Source organism: Piliocolobus tephrosceles, chromosome 15, assembly GCF_002776525.5.
Source record: "Piliocolobus tephrosceles isolate RC106 chromosome 15, ASM277652v3, whole genome shotgun sequence".
NCBI classification, from domain to species: domain Eukaryota; kingdom Metazoa; phylum Chordata; class Mammalia; order Primates; family Cercopithecidae; genus Piliocolobus; species Piliocolobus tephrosceles.
The window spans coordinates 65,865,683-65,888,599 of NC_045448.1; the positions used below are offsets into that span (position 1 = coordinate 65,865,683).

Sequence of the window (22,917 nt, forward strand, 5' to 3'; positions counted from 1 at the left end):
TTCAAAATCCCTTTATTCTGGTTCCTTTTCATTTCATATAAATCTCAGGACCAAACTCGACATTTTTTTTTTTTGAGACGGAGTCTCGCTCTGTTGCTAGGCTGGAGTGCAGTGGGTTTCACCATGTTGGCCAGGCTTGTCTCGAACTCTTGATCTCAGGTGATCCGCCCTCCTTGGCCTCCCTAAGTGCTGGGATTACAGGTGTGAGCCACCGTGCCTGGCCTCATGTTCTTTCTTTAAAAATACAAATTAGCAATCCATTTAATTCCACAAAGGGGAAGTAAAAGAACACAGAAATGCTTGAGTTCAATTTGCTGAGACCAATAAAATGTACTTTCAAGAAAATTGCACAGTACTAGCATTGGAGGCCAAAAAAATAAGATACGGACTCTATACTCAAGGAATTTATAAACAGATAAATTTTTCTGCTGGCTGAGGTACTTCGCTGACTGTTAAAGCAGGCAAAGGGAAGAAATGTTCCTCTGAGACCTAGTCTAACCTCTCAAACTTCCAATTGCAACAATGGCAGCTTTATTTTTAATATTTATGTGTTGAGGGTTCCACATAAAATTAAATTTGAATAAAACACTCTATGCCTTTAAAAAAGTTTGAAAATCACTGGTCTAATAAAAGAACAGTGAAAACTGGCAGGCAGCTATATTATAAAAAGAATACTGAATTGAGGGTTTATGATCCCTGTTTCATTCTAGTTGTTGAACATGTACAGCCATGTCGAAGGAAAAGTTCTAGTTCTCACCTCTCATAAAGGATGGCATTTTAAAGGTGAATTTTAATGTCATTCATCTAATAAATATTTGTTGCATGTAATAAACACGTTATTCATATATTCATAGTAAAGTAATAGCGAGAAAGGAAGTAAGGAACATCCTGAGGATATCAGCCGTCATCAGAGATGTGACAAGCTGGGTCTCAGAGCACAAGTTTGCCAACTGGGCCGGGCGCGGTGGCTCAAGCCTGTAATCCCAGCACTTTGGGAGGCCGAGACGGGCGGATCACGAGGTCAGGAGATCGAGACCATCCTGGCTAACATGGTGAAACCCCGTCTCTACTAAAAAAAAATACAAAAATCTAGCCGGGCGAGGTGGCGGGCGCCTGTAGTCCCAGCTACTCGGGAGGCTGAGGCAGGAGAATGGCGTAAACCCGGGAGGCGGAGCTTGCAGTGAGCTGAGATCCGGCCGCTGCACTCCAGCCCGGGCGACAGAGCGAAAAAAAAAAAAAAAAAAAAAGTTTGCCAACTGATTAAAAAGGAAAAAAAAGGAGGCATCGTAGATAGAATCATACGTTCAGAAGAGCAGAATTAGAAATAGCTACCACTGAATGAACATTTCCTCTATGCATAGAATTTTATCCTCACCACACCTATGGAGATGGAACTTATTATCCCCATGCAGACAGGGGTATGCCAAAATCACAAAACTCGTGAATGGCAGCGCCACGTTTGAAACGGGGGTTGTCTGATTTCAAAGCCAAGGCTCTGGGTTCACAGAAGCACATGCACTGAAGCGGTGTGAAGCAACATGGGACTACTGGAAGAAGGAGGCGGTGGGCCACGAGACTGGAAATGCAGGCACACGCTCTCGTTCACTTGACCACAGAGCAACTTGGGCAAGGAAGGGGTGGGCTGACATTGGAGTATGGAACAAACGTATGATTTCAAATAAGCATGTGTGTATCCATTACAGTTCTGTCCACGGAAAAAGCCCAGAAGCAATGACATACCAAGCAAGCCCTGTGGAATGGTGGGGTCCGCTAGGACCTCCAGGCTTGCTCCCCGCCCTACCCGCCGGTTTCTCCGCCACATTCCACTGCCGCAGCAGAATCGGTGTCCTTCACCTGCCTACGCCTTCTGCACTTCGTTAAGCGGCGCCCTTAGCTCCTGTGACACTTTAGGGAGAAAGCCGCAGCACCCGCGATGTTGGCCGCCATTAACGCCCGGCAAAGCGCCGGGAACTAGAAGCAGCAAAGAACCCGGCTGGGTAGCTACCAGGACAGTCGAGCCGGAAGCGGAGCTGCGGGAGGGACCTCGACGTTCCTCCATCTTTAATTGGAGCTCACCGCTGCCAGTCGCGCTGCCCGCCCGTCCCACCCTTTTCGTGCAGATATTCAGCTAAATGACGGGCGGAGCCGGGCGGCGACTTCCGGTCGGGGGAGAAAAGTTGGGCCGAAGGAGGGGCCGGGAAGACGAAGGAGGAAGAAGAGAAAACGGCCGGGCGGCGGCGGCTGTAGGTTGTGCGGCGGCAACGGCTCTCCCCTGGGCGGACGATGGACAGCCAGGGCAGGAAGGTGGTGGTGTGCGACAACGGCACCGGGGTAAGCGCCGGGCGAGGAGGCCTTGGCGGCCACAGACGCGGGCGGGGACGAGCAGCGGGCGCGCGGGCCCTCGGCCTCCTGGGCTGCACCTCCTGGCCCTCGGGGCGAAGGGGCGCGGAGCGGTGCCTCCCACCTCCGCGGGCGTGGGAGCAAGCCCGTCTTACCCTGGTCTCCCCTGAGCCTGCTGCCCATTTAGCCTGCCACCCCCGCAGCCTTCCGGGTTGGGGCGGCTGGCGAGACCGGCACTGGACGCAGAGCCTACTGGCCGCCCGGCAGGGACCGGCTCCGCGCTCAAGCGGGGTCAATTGGGCTATAGGGGACGGAGGGGTAAAAGGCTCGGTTTGTGTGTTCCGAGAAGGGCTCTTTTCCCCAGGGCCGCCGGTGTGTAAAACGGAGAAAGACCTAGAGGCCTTCTTCTTCCTGTATAGTTGAAGATATACCGAACGAGAAGCAGGAAGCGGGTTTACTTTAAAGAAAAAAAAAAGGGAAGTGCTGTCTATAGAGTGTGGACCTCAGCCCTTTCGCTGTGTTTGTTGGGCTTTTAGTTTTTTTCGAGGGAGGGGGTCCAGATTGGCAGCGCATCGTTCGCTTTTTGTTCTGCATACTGGTGATTTGGCCCAGGTGCAGGCCCGCCGAGACCAGCGTATTCCATTGGGTGGTTTTGGGTGACCTAGGACCCCGCAAGACTGTTAATTCCACTGGCCTTAGAGGAAGTTAATTAGTGTTGATTATCCTACCCCCAGGCCCTTTTTCACCTTTCGTTTCAGAATACAGTTAATGTTAGCCTTTAAGATTCAAAAATTGTAAAATCTGACTAAGGCACTGATTTATAAACTATTTGAAAATTGTTTCTGTAATCCCAGCACTTTGGGAGGCCCAGGCGGGCGGATCACCTGATGTTAGGAGTTCGAGACCAGCCTGGTCAACGTGGTGAAACCCCGGTCTACTAAAATTACAAAAACTAGCCGGGCGTGGTGGCGCATGCCTGTAATCCCAGCTACTTGGGAGACTGAGGCAGGAGAATCGGTTGAAGCCAGGAAGCGGCAGTGAGCCGAGATTGCGCCACTGCGCTCCAGCCTGGGCGACAAGAGTGAAACTCCGTCTCAATTAAAAAAAAAAAAAAGTTGTTTCATTCAAACCTCTGTCTTGCCAGATTTTAAAAAAATGTATTTCGAGTAGCAAAGTCAGCAAATTAGAAGATGGAAATATTACTTATTCTGGATGACTTCTTTAGTGATTTCTAACCATTTTGATGTTGCAACATTTTGTGACTTTTCTCCCTCCCATACATATGATATATGAATAAAGTACATTTTACTTGAACAAAACACTTTGGAATCTGAATTGTTGAGGGGGAAAAGAGCTGGTATTTACTGCCATAATACTGCCTATGATTAGATTTATTACAGAATTTTACAAGCAATAATTATGTTAGCTTCATCTGAACTGTGTTAAAAATGGACTAGAGTAAAAAGAGTGTTAACATACAGTGAGGCCAGATGCGGTGGCTCATGCCTTTAATCTCAGCACTTTGGGAGGTCGGGGCGGGCAGATCACCTGAGGTCAGGAGTTCGAGACCAGCCTGGCCAACATGGTGAAACCCCGTGTCTACTAAAAATGCAAAAATTAGCCAGGCATGTTGGTGAGTGCCTGTAATCCCAGGAATCCCAGCTACTGGGGAGGCTGAGGCAGGAGAATCGCTTGAACCCGTTAGGCGGAGGTTGCAGAGCCAAGATGGTGCCACTCCAGCCTGGGCGACAGAGCAAGACTCCTCTCAAAAACAAACAAACAAACAAAACATATTAATGGGACGGTTTTTAAGAATGTAATACTTTTAAAAAGGCAGATCCATTGCTATGGAAACATGTCTAAGATTTATTAAGTTGAAAAAGGTTTTAAAATGATTTAGTTTAAGTATATGTTTCTTATTAAAGATGTATGTCCACAAACCTGTATCTGCATATAAAGTTTTTGGAGGGATACATAAGAAATGTTCATAACGGTTACCTGTGAGACAAAGGATAAGGGAGTGAGGGAAGATGGGGAGGACTTCATGACCTTTCTGAATTATTGGAAAAATGTTCTTTATTTGAACAAAGCATGTATTATTAAACTATATATTAACCATAAACACATGTTACATGTGCAGTTAAAATTCAGTTAAAGGTGCTTTTTAAAATATTATTAGCCTGGTTTCCACTATAGTCTCAAATTGGCCCCTAAATAAAGTCAAAACTTTAAAAATTGAATTTAAAATTTTTTGTTTTGTAATTGTGTCAGATACTCTTTTTAGAAAGTCAAGCCAGTTATATTTTAATGAATTCTTCCTCTTTTAGGGGTTTGAGGCAGTGAGCCCTGTATTTGTAGTATATATGAGTTTTTAAATATTAAATTAGAATGGGAATGTTAACTGTAAGCTTTTTTTTTTGACACAGGTCTTGCTCTATTGCCCAGGCTGGAGAGCAGTGGCATGATCTCGGCTCTCTGCAACCTCTGCTTCCTGGGCTCCAGTGATTCTGCTTCAGCCTCCCGAGTAGCTGGGACTATAGGCTTGTGCCACCATACCCAGCTAATTTTTTATTTTGTAGAGACTGGTTCTCCCTATGTTACTCAGGCTAGTCTGAAACTCCTGGGCTTAAGAGATCTGCCCACCTTGGCCTCCTAAAGTGCCAGGATTACAGGCTTGAGCCACTGCACCCTGCTGTCAGAAGCTAATGTTATGTTACTATTCCATTAGTTAGCTAACATTGGAAAGAAGATTTTAGGCATGGTGGCTCATTCCTGTAATCCCAGCACTTTGGGAGGCCGAGGCAGGAGGATCACTTGAGGTCAGGAGTTTGAGACCAGCCTGGCTATCATGGTAAAACCCTGTGTCTACTAAAAATACAAAAATTAGCTGGGCATGGTGGCTGTTGCCTATAATCCCAGCTACTTGGGAGGATGAGGCAGGAGAATTGCTTGAACCTGGGAAGCAGAGGTTGCAGTGAGCCAAGATCGCACCACTGCACTCCAGCCTGGGCAACAGAGTGTGACTCTGTCACACACAAAAAAAGAAAGCTGATTGTAATATGTTATTGGTTAGTCTCGTGTCTAATCCATATTTTTAAGATCCTTTTCCTTAAGACAAATGATCAGTTCCTATCATATAAATGAAAAAAGTGAGTGTAGTTAATTCAAATAAAAATTTATTTGTTCTTAAGCTTGTAGTTATTTTAAAATTTTATTCAGATTTTCTGTGGACCTGATTGGTTTCAAATGAAGAAACAGTGCTGGTAAAATACATGAATCATATAACAGGAATGCTGTAATAGTTCTGAGTATGTAGAGGACTAGGAACCACTTAAATTGTGTATTCTGTTTCTTACCATTTGTAGACATGAATAGTCATCTTGATTTTATTCAGATATCTGAAGTTATAATGATTGCTTTATAATTAAATATTAAAGAGTATATTCAGATGTAATTTTGAAAAATTTGTGGAGATAGTTGTTACCCTAAAGTGTTTTCATTTGCTCCTTACATGCCTTAGGTTTTAAAATTGTAAGCTGGGCTGGGCGCGATGGCTCAAGCCTGTAATCCCAGCACTTTGGGAGGCCGAGATGGGCGGATCACGAGGTCAGGAGATCGAGACCATCCTGGCTAACACGGTGAAACCCTGTCTCTACTAAAAAATACAAAAAACTAGCCGGGCGAGCTACTCAGGAGGCTGAGGCAGGAGAATGGCATAAACCCAGGAGGTGGAGCTTGCAGTGAGCTGAGATCCGGCCACTGCACTCCAGCCTGGGCGACAGAGCGAGACTACGTCTCAGAAAATAAATAAATAAATAAATAAATAAAATTGTAGGCTGGCTGGGTGTGGTTCCTCATGCCTGTATTTCCAGCATTTTGGAAGGCCGAGGTGAGAGGATTTCTTGAGGCCAAGAGTTTGAGACCAGCCTGGATTAATACAACAAGACCCCATAGCTAGTAAAAAATAAAAATAAACTTACAGGCTTTTTGAAAAGTTGATGATTTTTTTTAACCCCTCCGGCAGACCCAAATTAAATATTCTAGGACAGGAGTGTCCAGTCTTTTGGCTTCCCTGGGCCACATTGAAAGAAGAATTGTCTTCGGCCACACATAAAATACACTAACAATAGCTGATGAACTGAAAAAATCGCCAAAAAAATGTTTTAAGAAAGTTTATGAAATTGTGTTGGGGTTTCATGCAGCCCTTGGGCCATGGGTTGGACAAGCTTGCTTGGAAACAAGTGTGTCCTTACGATCACGAGCCCGATGTTGGTCCTGCTCGATTTTCTATCTCCCAGCTTGACCAGTGTCTCAGCAGGATTGCCCAGAGGAGGAAAACTCATTTGATCCAATAATTTATGTGGTTTTTAACCATTCAAACCTCCTTCTGAAATCAAGCCACTTGGGCGATAAGTGAAAATCTGGAGATCTGTGAAACTCTAGGTTTAGGTCCTCTTCATGAGCTAGGTCCAGGCCCCTGGTGTTGTGTGTCTTGTTACCAGACTAGGGTGATTTCATCAGCAGTGAGTTAGATCACCAACAAAATGAAGGTTTCCCCAGTGCTTGCTATGTTGCTGGCATAGTGCTTAATAAGGTCCAGTTGTACAGAGAAGCTTATAGTGCTAGAATAACTGCATTCTCATTTATGTAATTGGCATTTGTAGCTGATTGTGGCCTGCTTTATCAGGCTTATGCTACTTTATGTGTTGAATTTAGGAGTGTTTGAAACAGAAACAAACCAAAATCAAATTTGATTTCATCTTGCAAAATGCTTTGGAATAAGTAGAATAAATCTTTTGGTGGCCTAAGATCAGAACTGTCACTGTGCAGTTAACGTGCTAAATAACATCAGTACCATGAGATAAAATTAGTAAGGGGAAAATAAATATTAAATAAGCCCAAATGGGGCTTTATAAATCCCAGGTTATTATTTTTTTTTTTGAAGAGAAAAAAAAAATGTGCTTTTAGAGCAGATGCAGATTAAATTTTTCATTTTTGCTTGAAAGAATATTATACTGTTCATATTCTTAACCATTTGATGACTCAGTGGGAAGTAAGGGAACTAGTTTAAACCACACTGCTATGAAGAGGAAACTATATATGGTAAAATCTATTTCTTAAACACAGCCTTACTGCACACAATGAAAGAACAAAGTCACCAAGTCTTAAAATGATTGACATGGGGGAGGAATTTCAAGGATTAAGGCAATACCAATGATACCAAATGATAGTTTAGAAAATAATATTTTCTTTGTATTGTATCATATCATGGTTTAGTGTTTTGTTGTTTTTTTCTTTTAAGACGGAGTCTCGCTGTGTTGCCCAGGCTGGAGTGCAGTGGTGTGATCTTGTCTTACTGCAGCCTCCATCTCCCAGGTTCAAGCAGTTCTTCTGCCTCAGCCTCCCCAGTAGCTGGGATCACAAGATGCTAGGATTATAGACGTGAGCACTGCGCCCGGCCTTGATTTTTAAAAAATACTAATTATTATTATCATTTGCAGAAGTAATCAGATTGTCAGTTTTATATTATTGAAAAATTGGGGTCAGGCACTGTGGCTGATGCCTATAATCCCAGCACTTTTGGAGGTAAAGGTGGGAGGATTGCTTGAGACTGGGAGTTCAAGACCAGCCTGAGCAGCAGTGAGACCCCTATCTCTACAAAAAATAATATAACTTTAAAATTATAATTTTTATTTTTTCTTTACTGCTTCTTGCAGAGCAGGGCTACCCTATAGGCAGTGTGCCCAGAGTAGCCAGTATAATTATTTTTAAAAAATTATTTTATTTTATTATTGTTTTTGAGGCAGAGTCTCACTGTGTCGCCTAGGCTGGAGTGCATTCATATAATCTCGGCTCACTGCAACCTCCACCTCCCAGGTTCAAGCGATTCTTCTGCCTCAGCCTCCCGAGTAGCTGGGATTATAGGCATGCACCACCATGCCTGTCCAATTTTATAGTTTTAGTAGAGATGGGGTTTCACCATATTGGCCAAGCTGGTTTTGAACTCCTGACCTCAAGGGATCTTCGAACTCCTGACCTCAAGGGATCCACCTGCCTTGGCCTCCCAAACTCCCAAAGTGCTGGGATTACAGGCGTGAGCCTGCACACTCAGCCATTTTTTTTTTTTTCCCCCAAACAGGGTCTCACTCTGTTGCCTAGGCTGGAGTGCGGTGGTACAATCATGGATCAACGTAGCCTCAACCTCCCCGGGCTCAGGTGATCCTCCCACCTGAGCCTCCCGAGTTTCTGGGGCTACAGGTGTGTGTCACCATGCCTGGCTAATTTTTGTACTTTTTGTAGAAATGAGGTTTTGCTGTGTAGTTTCAGGCTGGTCTCAAACTCCTGGGCCCGAGTTATCCACCCACTTTGGCTTCCTAAAGTGCCGGGATTACAGGTGTGAGCCACCACTCCCAGCCAATTATTTTAGTTCTTGTTATTGTAACTGTTAATGCTTTCACACTTGAAGTAATGTGAAATAGTGGGATTTTTGCTATCTTGATGGATTAAGGTAAAAAAAAAATGACCTGGGCGTGGTGGGATACACCTGTAGTCCCAGCTACTCAGAAGGCTGGGGCATGAGAATCACTTAACCTGGGGGGTGGAGGTTGCAATGAGCTGAGATGGAGCCACTACACTCCAACCTGGGCTACAGAATGAGACTCTTGTCTCAAAAAAATAATAATAAAAATAAAAACTTATTTGGGCCTGGTGGCATATGCCTGTAGTCCCAGCTACTTGGGAGGCTGAGGTGGGAGCATCACTTGAGCCCAGGAGTTAGAGGCCACAGTGAGCTGCATTTGTGCCACTGCGCTCCAGCCTAGGCAACATACAAGACCCCAACTCTAAATTTTAAATATTTTTTAAATTAAAAAAATACTAAAAGCTTGATTCTCTCTTAAGTTTTACTGTAGTTAAATCCCCTAGAATATCAGTTTCTTATGTATAAAATGGAAGTTTTATCACCATCAATGATATGTTCTCCTTGGAGCAGTACACTGAAAATGAAATTATGTTACCTGGTATTACTAAATACATTTATCTAAATATAAAAATGTGAATAGCTGGCCGGGCATGGTGACTCAACTCCTGCAGTCTCAGCACTTTGTGAGGCCAAGGTGGGCAGATCACCTGAGGTCAGGAGTTCGAAACCAACCTGGCCAACATGGTGAAACCCTGTCTCTACTAAAAACGCAAAAATTACCTGGCATGGTGGTGGGTGCCTGTAATCCCAGCTACTTGGGAGGCTAAGGCAGGAGAATTACTTGGACCCGGGAGTCTGAGGTTGCAGTGAGCTGAGATCACGCCACCACTCCAGCCTGGACGACAAGAGTGAAACTCCGTCTAAAAATAAACAAATAAATAGCCAAAAATGCCTAATAAATGTTTATTTTCATAGTATCATGATATTAGTTTAAATGATACTTGGTTTTCCCATTTTGGAAAATGACATTGTCTAAGCGATTTGCCCAAAATTAATGAAAGTCTGCTTCAGAATTGAAACTTCAGTTCTGTTCGTTTTCTCACATTTCTCTTTTTAAAAATACTTAGCATTTGACTGGGCATGGTGGCTCAATGCCTATAATCCCAGCACTTTGGGACGCCTAGGCGGGCAGATCACCCAAGGTTGGGAGTTTGAGACTAGCCTGACCAACATGGAGAAACCCCGTCTCTACTGAAAATACAAAATTAGCTGGGCTTGGTGGCGCATGCCTGTAATCCCAGCTACTCGGGAGGCTGAGGCAGGAGAATCACTTGAACTCAGGAGGCGGAGGTTGCAGTGAACCGAGATCGTGCCATTGCACCTCAGCCTGGGGAGCAAGAGTGAAACTCCGCCTCAAAACAAAAACAAAAACAAAAAAAACTTAGCATTTGTTCAGCGAATTTGTCCATCCCACAGATACTTCTGGAGTGAGTACTGTGCCAGGATCTCTGTTAGGTATCGGATTCCAGCACAAACTGCTCAGCTTAGCTCCCTGCTCCTATGAGGCTTTTGCTCTAGTGAGGAGACTTAGGTACTAATTTTTTTTTTTTTTTTTTTTTTTTTTGAGGTGGAGTCTCGCTCTGTCGCCCGGACTGGAGTGCAGTGGCCGGATCTCAGCTCACTGCAAGCTCTGCCTCCCGGGTTTATGCCATTCTCCTGCCTCAGCCTCCGGAGTAGCTGGGACTACAGGCGCCCGCCACCTCGCCCGGCTAGTTTTTGTATTTTTTTAGTAGAGACGGGGTTTCACCGTGTTAGCCAGGATGGTCTCGATCTCCTGACCTCGTGATCCGCCCGTCTCGGCCTCCCAAAGTGCTGGGATTACAGGCTTGAGCCACCGCACCCGGCCCTTAGGTACTAATTTAGCAATAAATAAACATGAACCCTGGAAGTAGTCAATGCCATGAAAGAAGTAAAGTGGAGAGGTTGCAATAGATTGAGTGGCTACTTTAGGTGGACTGAAAGCACCAAAAATTTAAAATGTTATATAAATGCAAAGTGGTATTTTTCAGATGCTGTCTTAAAATATAGTAAATACCCTGATGCTAACCCACTTTTATTTTACTGTTTCATTCCAGTTTGTGAAGTGTGGATATGCAGGCTCTAACTTTCCAGAACACATCTTCCCAGCTTTGGTTGGAAGACCTATTATCAGATCAACCACCAAAGTGGGAAACATTGAAATCAAGGTAATGTTTTATTTATTGATAAATGATAATCAAGACATGTGAGGTGTTCTTATAAAAGTAGTTTAACAGTTCTTTTAAATAGTTTTAAAATATGTTGCCATGAAAAGCAAAGGGGAGGGCAGAAGTTCTCATATTTTTAATTTATATCAACACCTGAATAGGTGCACAAAAATTGAAGTTAATTTCATCTGATTTTGTTTATGTATGGCTTGATGCCATTACTCGTTGGAGTAAAATACTTAAGTTTATTACATTAATGTGAAACACTGTGTTAGTGACTTAAGTCCTATTACATAACATGATTTTTAAAAGAAATCGGCCTGGTATTTTTATGTCTTTCAATTCCATATATTTGTCATTGTATGTGAGTGTCTCTTTGGCACCTTAGACTTTTTCTTTTCATGTTTTTATGGCCTGATCCCTCTACTTTTTTATGTAGCCATTTAGGAAAACACAGGGTGTAAATCTCATTGATTCTTCTTTTCATTAATACAACTTATTTCCATAATGTGCAGAAGGAAGCCATGCAAGCCTTTATTTGGCCTTGCATTATATATTTTACCATGTAGAGGAAGGAAAGTTTTCACTGCCTACTCGCTGTATTTAACATAAAAGACTACATGAAAAGATGATAGATTTTTCTCCCATATTAAAGGGATCAGAAATCAAGTAGGAGTTAGAATATTTGAGAAGAAAGAGAACAGTCAGAGGACAGTGGTCACCAATTGGCTTTAAGTTCTTCAGTTGACTGATGGATCAAGTTATACAGAATGCAGTAGAATTTAGGGCTTTTTTTAGTGAATTATTTGTGAACAGCTAGCATTGTTGGTTCTATCTGGATAGTCTTTAGAAAGCCTTCAGTGTAAGGTTATGAGTCATTTGAAATATGTATTAGAGTATATCTTTTTGGGACATTTGTTTGATGTAGGAAATTGGTAATAAATGGTAGAGATTTGCATGTAGCTTTCTGCTTTTGGGATAGAGAGTTGAGTTACACAATGAATAAAAATACAAGCTGAAACTTGGGTCCTGTGTTAGTTTTTTTTAAAAGAGTTAAAGTAGTGAATTATTCTGGCCTCTCTTGTTAACAAAAAAAATAAAATGGGACACTCAATATAAGTTTTTCCTTTCTAAGGAGCTTTTGGAATATTTGTGGGATTCCTTATTTGCTTATTGTGAACTCCTTTCATTCTGAATGAATTCTATCTTATATGAACTTTGACTTGAAATTAGCTAATAATAGTGATAAGGATAAATGTTTAATGAAATCGAAGGCTATACTTTTTATTCAGTGTCAGGTTTTTAAAGAATGGCTATATACTGAGGGACAATGAAATTTTTGAGGTATGAAGAAATACCTTGTATAGCCGTTTTTATTTTCCAACATAGGCACAAATAACTACACATCTCTTCATGCCCACTTTCTTCGTTTTTAAGGCCAAGTGATAAAAATCAAATTTGTCAATATGCTAATAAAACATTTTTGCCAAGGAATTCCCTAGCAGTATTTGCTTGTATGGTTTGTCATTCTGTATTCTATTGGCTCAATTCTGTTCACTCTGTGCCATCTTGTAAGCCTATCAAGTTAAATTGTTCTTCCAGTAGAAAACAGCAAAAGATACCTATGTCAAATAAATTTAACCTGAACATTAGAGCTTGGAAAAACAATCCTGAGCTATCTGACTCTATGCCTACTCAGCTAGACCTTTGCTGTTATCATTTATTTTTCTTAATTAAAGTTCTTAGATTCAGTAATGAATTAAAGAAGCTTACTTTTTGGAATTCCTGTGCTTAGTATTTTGACTTATACTTTTTGTGTCTTGTTAGCTAAAATGTGGTAGACTAAAAAATGGAAATTTAAATCGTTTAATGAGTTAATTTGCATTCAGGAATAACTGTCCTTGTTAATTTGGCCCTAATTATTAACTCCATTAAATATAGTAGTACTGCATCTGACCTCAACCTAATTGTCTCTATTGCTTGTATGTTTAAACATTTCAGTGAGGATTTTATTTAGGCCTTTTCTGACTCTTACTTCTACCTTCTCTCTCTTCACCTTTCTTGACCCGTTGAAGTAGAATAACAAAAAGATGGTAAGTGAGGTTACACACATGCTCTGTTTGTTTTCCACTTTTGCTTGATGGGACAGTAGTTGTTGTTTTGTGTCCCTTTAGTAGTGGGGAGGGGGGGTTATTCCATATTTTTATTTTAAATACTTTGATTTTTAACCTTTTTCATTGCTTCAATTTGATAGCAACTAATTAAGTCCTATACTTTCCTGATTGCGTACAATGGACCAAACAAGAACTAATTACTAACATAGTTTTGAATTGTTTTCCTTGTTTTTCTTGTAGATGAATATTATAGTTAAAATGGAATGTGTTGTGCATATTAGAAACAAAATGACTTTATATAGGATGTGTGTGATCCAGAAAATTCAAGTGAAGTTGTTGCATTTGAATAAATTCACTTTATTGACCAGTGTTAAATTGAACATTGACTGTCATAGCCTGTATATATATTTGCATCTAGTATGGTATCAGATGTGTACTTAATAAATGGAGTAAAATTTTAATATGTAAACGAACCATAGATAGAAAAAAGAGAATTTTTTCCATATCATCCTTAGTGATGAGCAGATTTCACAAGGTTATCTGAGGATAAATAAGAAAAAGGTAAAGCTTTTCTATAAACAACAGATTTTCCCCCGCAAATAAATAACATTGTACAATGCCTTTTTCTTTTCTTTTTTTTTTTGAGGTGGAGTCTCGCTCTGTCGCCCGGACTGGAGTGCAGTGGCCGGATCTCAGCTCACTGCAAGCTCCGCCTCCCGGGTTTACGCCATTCTCCTGCCTCAGCCTCCCGAGTAGCTGGGACTACAGGTGCCCGCCACCTCGCCCGGCTAGTTTTTGTATTTTTAGTAGAGACGGGGTTTCACCGTGTTAGCCAGGATGGTCTCGATCTCCTGACCTCGTGATCCACCCGTCTCGGCCTCCCAAAGTGCTGGGATTACAGGCTTGAGCCACCGCGCCCGGCCGCCTTTTTCTTTTCAACTAAAAGCTTGCTGGGCTTATCTCAGACGTTTAACTCTTTCATTGTATTTTTCTGTGATAGTGTAAGTGCTTCTGTAGTAGACACTTTTCAGGTTTGTTTTTAATATTGTTTGTAAGAATCTCTGACAAAAATCAGGCACTTCTAATATGATATATTTTAACTAGTAATAGTAACTTTGTGAAGTTTTCTTTTGAATAAACAAAACCATTTAAAAGAGGAAATTTATCCTAAATAAAAGATCATATATTTGTGTTAATATTCTAATGAGATTAAGAAAATGGTGTGCTTGCTGGGCACAGTGGCTCGCGCCTGTAATCCCAGTACTTTGGGAGGCCCAGGCGGGTGGATCACAAGGTCAGGAGTTCACCATGTGAAACCCCGTCTCTACTAAAAATACAAAAATTAGCCAGATGTGGTGGCGCGTGCCTGTAATTCCAGCTACTCAGGAGGCTGAGGCAGGAGAATCGCTTGAACCCAGGAGGCAGAGGTTGCGGTGAGCTGAGATCGTGCTGCTGCACTCCAGCCTGGGCAACAGAGTGAGACTCCATCTCAAAAAAAGAAAAGAAAAAAGGAAAGGCTGTGCTTGTAGAGAACAGTGTAGGCTTATTTTAACAGAAGTTTTTGACCTAGTGAGATGGTTCATGCCTGTAATCCCAGCACTTTGGCAGGACGAGGTGGGAGGATAGCTTGAGCCCAGAAGTTCAAGACCAGCTTGGGCAACATGGCAAGACCCTGTCTCTACAGAAAGTTTTTTAAAAAGTAACCAGGCATAGTAATATGTGCCTCCCTAGCTACTTGGGAGGTTAAGGCAGGAGTATCGCTTGAGCCCAGAAGTTTGAGGCTGCAGTGGGTGATGACAGGGCCAGTGCACTCCAGCCTGGGCGACAGAGCAAGACCCTGCCTCTATTAGTTAATTGAACAATCAAACAAACAAGTGTTTTCAGTGGAATTTTCTTCTAGGGATTTAATTGTGCTTTTGAACTTGAGTTTACTTGTATTCTAATACGAGGTGACATTGTTCAAAATGATTCTTGGCAAATATCCCTACTACCCACTTTTCATGAAGTATAAATACCTTTGAAACAGCATCTCAGTTACTGTGATTTTTTTCATTCTTTCAGATAGGTGATGTTCAGTGGTGGGGCAGGTGGTTAAAACCTAAGGTCTGATCTGATCACTTATAACTTGGTTCTGAGTGATGAAGGCAAGTTATATAACACTTAGTAGGATTTTTTGTTTAAAATTTTAGATATGAAAATTTTTTAATTGAATAGCTTGAATAGTCAAACTTTGTACTTGTTAAATAAGTTAATACTCCGTTTTCAATGTCCTCTTTGTTCTGAGGAAGGTAAGGATATTCATTTCTAAACATTTCTTTCAGTTAATCCTTTATAGTATGTGTGGTCCTAGAAGTCGATACATGAGGCATTTATTTAGAGTTGGCATTGGGTCATGTAAATGTAAGCCCTTATTTGTACGTTAAATAAAAAGTAAATTTCTGTTGAAATCAAATCAGACTTATTTCAAATTGGTTGAAATAATACTGATTATATTACCTCACTATCTAATCTGTTATCTTGTACAACACAAAAAAGGATGTAGAGGAAAGTTAGTAACGAAAATAGTATATGTAATTACAGGTATAGATTTCACCCCTAACATTTTATTAAGCAGTATTAAGAAAACATAGCAATACTGAAATGATTTTACAATGAAACTTGTATATCTGTAACCTAGATTCTGACATTAATATATATCATATTGATTTATTACATATCTGTTCATCTATTAATTCATCAGTGCATCTTGTTTTTTAATGGATTTCAAAGTAAGTTGCAGATACCAGTATACTTCAACATGTGCATGTTATTAACTAGAATTCACAAATACAGATTTTCTGTTTTGCATATTCCTCATAGAAGAATCTAAACAGTTGGTTGGGCATGGTGAATCATGCCTATAATCCTAGCACTTTGGGAGGCTGAGGTGGGCTGATCTCCTGAGCCCAGGAGTTCAAGACCAGCCTGGGAAACATGGTGAAACCCCTAAAAATACAAGAATTAGCTGGGCATGTAACCTATAGTCCCAGCTACTTGAGAGGCTGAGGTGGGAGGATCACCTGAGCCTGCGGAAGTTGAGGCTGTGGTGAGCCATAATGGCACCACTGCACTTCAGCTTGGGTGACAGAGTGAGACCCAATCTAAAAAAAAAAAAAAAGAGTCTAAACATTCAATATTTCAGAACTTTGAGTAATAAGTTAGTAAGTCATGTTAAATTAACTTCATCAGAAATTGCAACAGACATTTTTACTGAACATTTCTAGCATTTGTTTTTAACTTTGTTGTAGTTTTTGATGTTGCTTTTAGTGGATTTTCCAGACATCTGTTTGTTTTTTTGTTAGAGTCCTCACCTTGGTTTCATCTCTGATCTTTTTTTTTTTAAAAAAAAAAACATATATTTTTAAGCCTTCATTTTAAAACATCTCACGTTGGCTAGGTGCGGTGACTCATGCCTGTAATCCCAACACTTTGGGAGGCCGAGATGGGTGAATCACTTGAGGTCAGGAGTTTGAGACCAGCCTGGCCAACATGGTGAAACCCCATCTCTACTAAAAATATAAAAATTAGCCAAGCGTGGTGGCAGGTGTCTGTAATCCCAGCTACTCGGGCGGCTGAGGCAGGAGAATCGCTTGAACCTGGGAGGAGGAGGTTGTAGTGAGCTGAGATCACGCCACTGCACTCTAGCCTAGGCAGTAGGGCAAAACTCAGTCTCAGAAAAATAATCTTGTGTTAATTTTGCTGCTGCTTTTTTTTTGTCTCTCCATAATTAAAACTTAATGTAGCAAGTGTCTACTTCTGATACTAGTTGTGTTTTATTGAATTTATCAACATATGTAGAAATTAATATTATTTAACATGTTGAGTAGCTGTTTTCTAAAAATAAATCTAAATGCTAGGATGTCCTTAGCCTTATTATATATACAAAATGTGACTTTCAAATGTGGATCATCTTAAGTATGCTCTCATTGGAGACAAGACTTGTGAGTATTATGCTTCATGTGTGATGGTGTAGTTTTCCAATATTATACTTCAGACTTGAAAATGTTGCTCAGGAGATGATTTTAAAGGATAGGTTGTTTGCCTATATCTTAATTTTTTATAACTCTACAGATTCTCATTCACCTTGGTGAGGCGTATGTAGAAACAGTTTAAATTCTAATTCAGGCATATGTAGATAGAAGTTTGTGCCATTTATAAGTTAGTTGGTGTATGTATGCATTATTATAGAGTAATAAAGAATCATTTTATTTTTTGCTTCTTTCATTATGCTTTATGGTACTTACATTTATCATTTTGATATTTAGTGCAAAGAATTGTGCTGCATGCATTGAGCATTTTTCTACAAGTTTTTTTCCCCCGATGTACTATTTCACATATCACAGGCCTTATTTTTTGAACAATTGAGCAAAAGAAACAGATGAAACCTCATACAAAACCCTCCAAAATATGAAAATGTGGGGTTTATTTGTGCTAATGCTCTTCTTTTGGAAACATTTGTGTTAAAGGTAAGGTCAATTTATTGATTTAAACCACATTGTACATAAAAATTTATTATCTATGATTAAACTTTCTAAGACATTGTTCTTGATAGAAAAGATTTTCTAACTTGTGGAATAAAAAGCTTTATTTTGCAAGTGCCAGAAAGATTAAAATTAATTATTCCCCAGTTTTCTTAAAATATTATGCAAAACTTTGATCTACAGCTTTGACATAATTTTCTAGGATCTTATGGTTGGAGATGAGGCAAGTGAATTACGATCAATGTTAGAAGTTAACTACCCTATGGAAAATGGCATAGTACGAAATTGGGATGACATGAAACACCTGTGGGACTACACATTTGGACCAGAGAAACTTAATATAGATACCAGAAATTGTAAAATCTTACTCACAGAACCTCCTATGAACCCAACCAAAAACAGAGAGAAGATTGTAGAGGTGAGTTTTTATGCAGGATATACCTATATGTATTTCTGTGATATTATGTTAAATTAAATTTTTTTTTTTACTGTTGCTGTGGATAAAGAAAATAAAAATAATTGTTTTCCTTCAGATCTCACTAAGTATCTACTATATGCTAGTTGTTATTCTAAATAGGAAAGAAGGATAGGTAAGTAAACAAAAAATCCTACTGCCATGGAGTGTCTATATTCTAACAGGGAAACCAGGCCAAAAAAATTAAGTTTTTAATGTAGTGAGTTAAGTTAATTAAGTTTTTATGGAGGAGCCAGCAGAAGGAGATTGAAAAGGCTAATACAGTAAGCAGTTACAGAGTTAATTAAATGGTTTTTTAGAAGGTGAGCGATCCAGTTGACCCATGAGCAATGCAGGGGTTGGGGCACCAACCCTCCCTACTCTTGTGCAAACTTAACTGCCCCCAAAAATACTTCTAATAGCCTACTGTTGACCAGAAGCCTTACCGATAACATAATATGTTTTATATACTATATTCTTACAATAAAGTAAGTTAGAGGAAATGCTATTAAGAAAATCATAACGAAGAGAAAATACATTTGCTATACCTTAAATGGATGTCAATCATCATAAAGATCTTCATCCTCATTGTCTTCACGCTGACAAAGAAGAGGAGGGGTTGGTCTTGCTGTCTCGGGTGGCAGAGACAGAAGAGGTGGAGGAGGTGGAAGGGGAGGCAGGAAAGATTTATTGACAAAAATTGTGTATAAGTGGACCTGTGGGGTTCAATCTTGTTGTTATTCAAGGGTCAACTGTAGATGCTAAAGGCAAAATAAATCAGGTTACGGGGGAGTGGGAGGTTGTAACTGTACGTAGGTTGTGAGAAGGTGATGTTTAAACAGACGGTAAGTGAATTAGCCAGGATATATAGGAGAAGGGTATTCCAGATAAAGGGAGTAGCCAGTGTAAAGGTCTTAAGTTAGGAACAAGCCTGGCATATTAAAGAATAAGCCAGGAAGCCAGTGTGGTTGAGGGGAGAGCCACAGAAGATGAGCTCGGATAAGTAATATTGGTGCCTTGTGGGCTCTAATTAGGAATTGGGCTTTTACTCTGGGTGAAATATGAGGTTGTTACAGGAAAGGGAGATGCTCAGATTTAGATTTCTCTGTTGTGTTGTGAGTATCCCGCAAGGAGGCAAAGATAGAAGTTAGAACAGTTGGAGACTTTGTCAGTCATTTAAGCAAAAGATAATGATTGTTAGGATTGGAGTAGTAGTAGTAGTAGAAATAGAAATTACCAGATTATAGGTCTATTTTGAAGGTAGGGCCAAAGAATTTTCTAATGCATTTGATATGGGTAATAGAGAATAAGGAGTCAGAGAAGACTCCAAAGGTTTTGGCGTGACTGCAGGATAGAGTTACCATCAACTGAGATCTGGAGAAAAACAGAAAAGTAGAGCAGGGCTTGGAGGGGAATGAGCAAGAATTCAATTGTAGACATGTTGAGTTTGTAGGTCCTTATTAGACATCCAAGCAGAAATGTCAAAACAGGTAGTTATATATATAAGATCAAGTTCAAGAGAAAAGACTGGGCTGGAGATACAAACTTGAGAGTCATCCGCATATAAATGATACGGTTCAACAAAGAAGAGAGGGTAGACAGTGGTGAAAAGACCAAAGACCAGAGAGATAGGAGGAGCCAGCAGAAGGAGATTGAAAACACTAATGAGGCTGGGCGAGGTGGCTCCCAGCACTTTGGGAGGTCAAGGCGGGTGGATCTCTTGAGACCAGGAATTTGAGACCAGCCTGGCCAACATGGCAAAACCCCATCTCTACTAAAAATACAAAATTAGCTGGGCGTGGTGGTGCATGCCTGTAATCCCAGCTACTCAGGAGGCAGAGGCAGGAGAATTGCTTGAACCCAGGAGGTGGAGGTTGCAGTGAGCTGAGATCACCCCACTGCACTCCGGCCTGAGCAACAGAGTGAGACTCTGTCTCAAAAAAAAAGAAACAGAAAAAAAAAAAAAATGCTAATGAAATAATGAAATAAGCAGTTACAGAGGAAAGAGAGCGCAAGAGAGCTATGGTCCTCATAGTTTAAATAAGTAAGTTTTCAAGGTTCTTTTATTTTTGTATATATGAGGTAGAAATGTAATAACTTCTGTAGCTTTCCAGTTACTATTTAATGTAAATGTTTTGTTTACTTTATGAATATGTTTAAATGTTGATGGATATTTTTGAAAGGGTTTAGAAGAAAATGTTGTTAGACAGTATTTTTAAAGCCTGTATTAAAACTCAATTTTTGGGCCAGGCACGGTGGCTCACGCCTGTAATCCCAACACTTTGGGAGGCTGAGGCAGGCAGATGGCTTGAGGTCAGGAGTTCAAGACCAGCCTGGCCAACATGGTGAAACCCCATGTCTACTACAAATACAAAAACAGCATTGAGAAAAACTCAATTTTTGTATTAAGTGTTTTGAAAATCTTAGATCATGGTTTTAAAGAATCCATATGATTTCTTATGGCTTACATTTTAATATTCTTATTTGTTTGAGTACAAATATGTCTATGACTGATAGTGGCCTACCTTAATCTCATTAACATGCTTTCAAGTTGGTGTGTGCATATATATGATCATTCTTCCATTTTTATCCCTGTGGAGGTGGAATAAAGGATGATGGAATAAAATGCTATTCAGACTATCTAATTGTTTAATTGATGAGTATGTGTTTCAGAGTTGTAGAATTTAAATTCTATGTAATTTTCATTGTAAAATTTCTAAACATTTAGATATTCAGAGTGATAGGCAACCCTACCAGTCAAGGAGTGCTCAGTCTAGATCACCAAAAAAAATCATGCAGGATATTCCCAGACAACCTGGGCTACAGAGAATGAACATGTGTGTAACCAGTGAGGGCACCAAGGAAACAGCTCCTCCTTCCAGGATAGTTCATTAGGAGGATGTAATTACAGTCTTGATTCAAGTAGGGACTGGGCTTAGCAGCTAAGCCATTTCTGTGTTTTCCTGCAATCAGGAAATAACCATTGATTTTTGTCTTTGCCATGCCATTTTACTGTTGTTGTTTCTTTCTTTCTTTTAATTTTTAAGCTGCTCAGAGTAGATAGAGCTACACTCTTGGTCCAGATTGAGGGAGGGGGTGCGAAGCTCTGTAAAGCAATTTCTGTATTTTGTCTTTGAATTAAAAGATATTTCCCTGGCTGGACATGGTGGCTGACACCTGCAATCCCAACACTTTGGGAGGCCGAGGCACGTGGATCATGAGATCAGGAGTTCGAGACCAGCCTGGCCAACATAGTGAAACCCTGTCTCTACTAAAAATACAAAAATTAGCCAGGTGTGGTGGTGCGTGCCGTATTCCCAGCTACTTGGGAGGCTGAGGCAGGAGAATCGCTTGAACCCAGGAGGTGGAGGTTGCAGTGAGCCGAGATTGCACCACTGTACTCCAGCTTGGATAACAGAGTGAGATTTCATCTCAGAAAAAAAAAAGATATTTCCCTTAAGGGACATCAGTTAAGAAAGTCTTGTTCAATACAGAGAGCTTTCTTTCACACTAATTAGTCATTAACTAATACACTAAGAAATCTTTGCTTTGTCGCACTTATGAAATACTTGGAGACTTAGTATGTATCCAGAAGTCTGTCTTCAGACTTGGAGCTCTGTAGCAGCAGGACTACAGAAACAAGAGGAGCTGATGAAAATGGAAGACTATTTCAGGTCCATTTTGATTCTATTTTGGGCAATTCATTCCACTTTGTGACCATGAAGAAAACATGTATTTATTATGTAAATTTCTAAATACCAGTTTTTTTCTTTCTGTCCACATTTACAGGTAATGTTTGAAACTTACCAGTTTTCCGGTGTATATGTAGCCATCCAGGCAGTTCTGACTTTGTACGCTCAAGGTAGGTGAAGCTTAACTGTTAGAAAAAAATCACATTATCAAACATTTATTATGTACATTTTATGTCAGAGAATTTGGTTTCTCAATAAGTTATAAACCCCAGAAAAGTACATTATTTATATACCACACTTTGAAATATTTTCACAGTTTCTAAAATTTGTCAAATAAGATTTTATATACATTTTTATTTGCTTTGCTAAATATGGATTTAAGGTTAAAAAAAGGCTTAAAACTTATTTTTTTTTTAAATAGGATGTTCTCTTTCAAGCTATTTTAATTTTTTTTTTTTTTTTTTTTTTTGTGACGGATTTTTGCTCTTGCTACCCAGGCCGGAGTGCAATAGTGCAATCTCGGCTCACCGCAACCTCCACCTCCTGGGTTCAAGCGATTTTCCTGCCTCGGCCTCCTCCTGAGTAGTTGGGATTACAGGCATGTGCCGCCACACCCGGCTAATTTTGTATTTTTAGTAGAGATGGGGTTTCTCCATATTGGGCAGACTGGTCTCAAACTCCCAATCTCACGTGATCCGCCCGCCTTAGCCTCCTAACGTGCTGGGATTACATGCATGAGTCACCATGCCTGGCATAGCTATTTTTTTATGCATGGAATTTGTCCTCAGAATTGACTCGAGTTAAATAAAAAACACAGAGATTCAAAAAGGTAGCATAAAATCATGCCTGTCAAACATATAGTAGATTAAAAAGGAGAAGGTAAACATTTGGGAGTGCATGTCTAACTTTTGAGGTGGGTTTAATGGAGGGGACTACTTATATTCTGTTGATATTTCCATTAGCAGCTGCCTCCCTCCTTATTGGAAATAAAATATTGGCCATGTCGGGAGAGCTCTTTTTTTTTTTTTTATGGTCTTATAAATTCAACAGGAACTTATTGAGAATGTCTGGGCCTGTCAGATATGTGCCAAGGAGTCTTAGGCACTTACTGGGATAATCCAGTGGGAAAA

At 40.4% G+C, this 22,917-nt stretch overlaps 1 protein-coding gene across 1 annotated transcript in view; it reads left to right on the forward strand.

The window, feature by feature from the left end:
- The first annotated feature begins 1,403 nt into the window (after positions 1 to 1,403).
- Positions 1,404 to 22,917, forward strand: part of ACTR2 (actin related protein 2) — a 40,695-nt gene continuing 19,181 nt past the window's right edge. The window contains exons 1-4 of the mRNA XM_023224106.2: positions 1,404 to 2,331; positions 10,897 to 11,007; positions 17,844 to 18,059; positions 21,885 to 21,957. Coding sequence (XP_023079874.1) covers positions 2,284 to 2,331; positions 10,897 to 11,007; positions 17,844 to 18,059; positions 21,885 to 21,957 — 448 coding nt within the window. The 5' untranslated portion in view covers positions 1,404 to 2,283. The remainder of the gene's footprint in view (positions 2,332 to 10,896; positions 11,008 to 17,843; positions 18,060 to 21,884; positions 21,958 to 22,917) is intronic.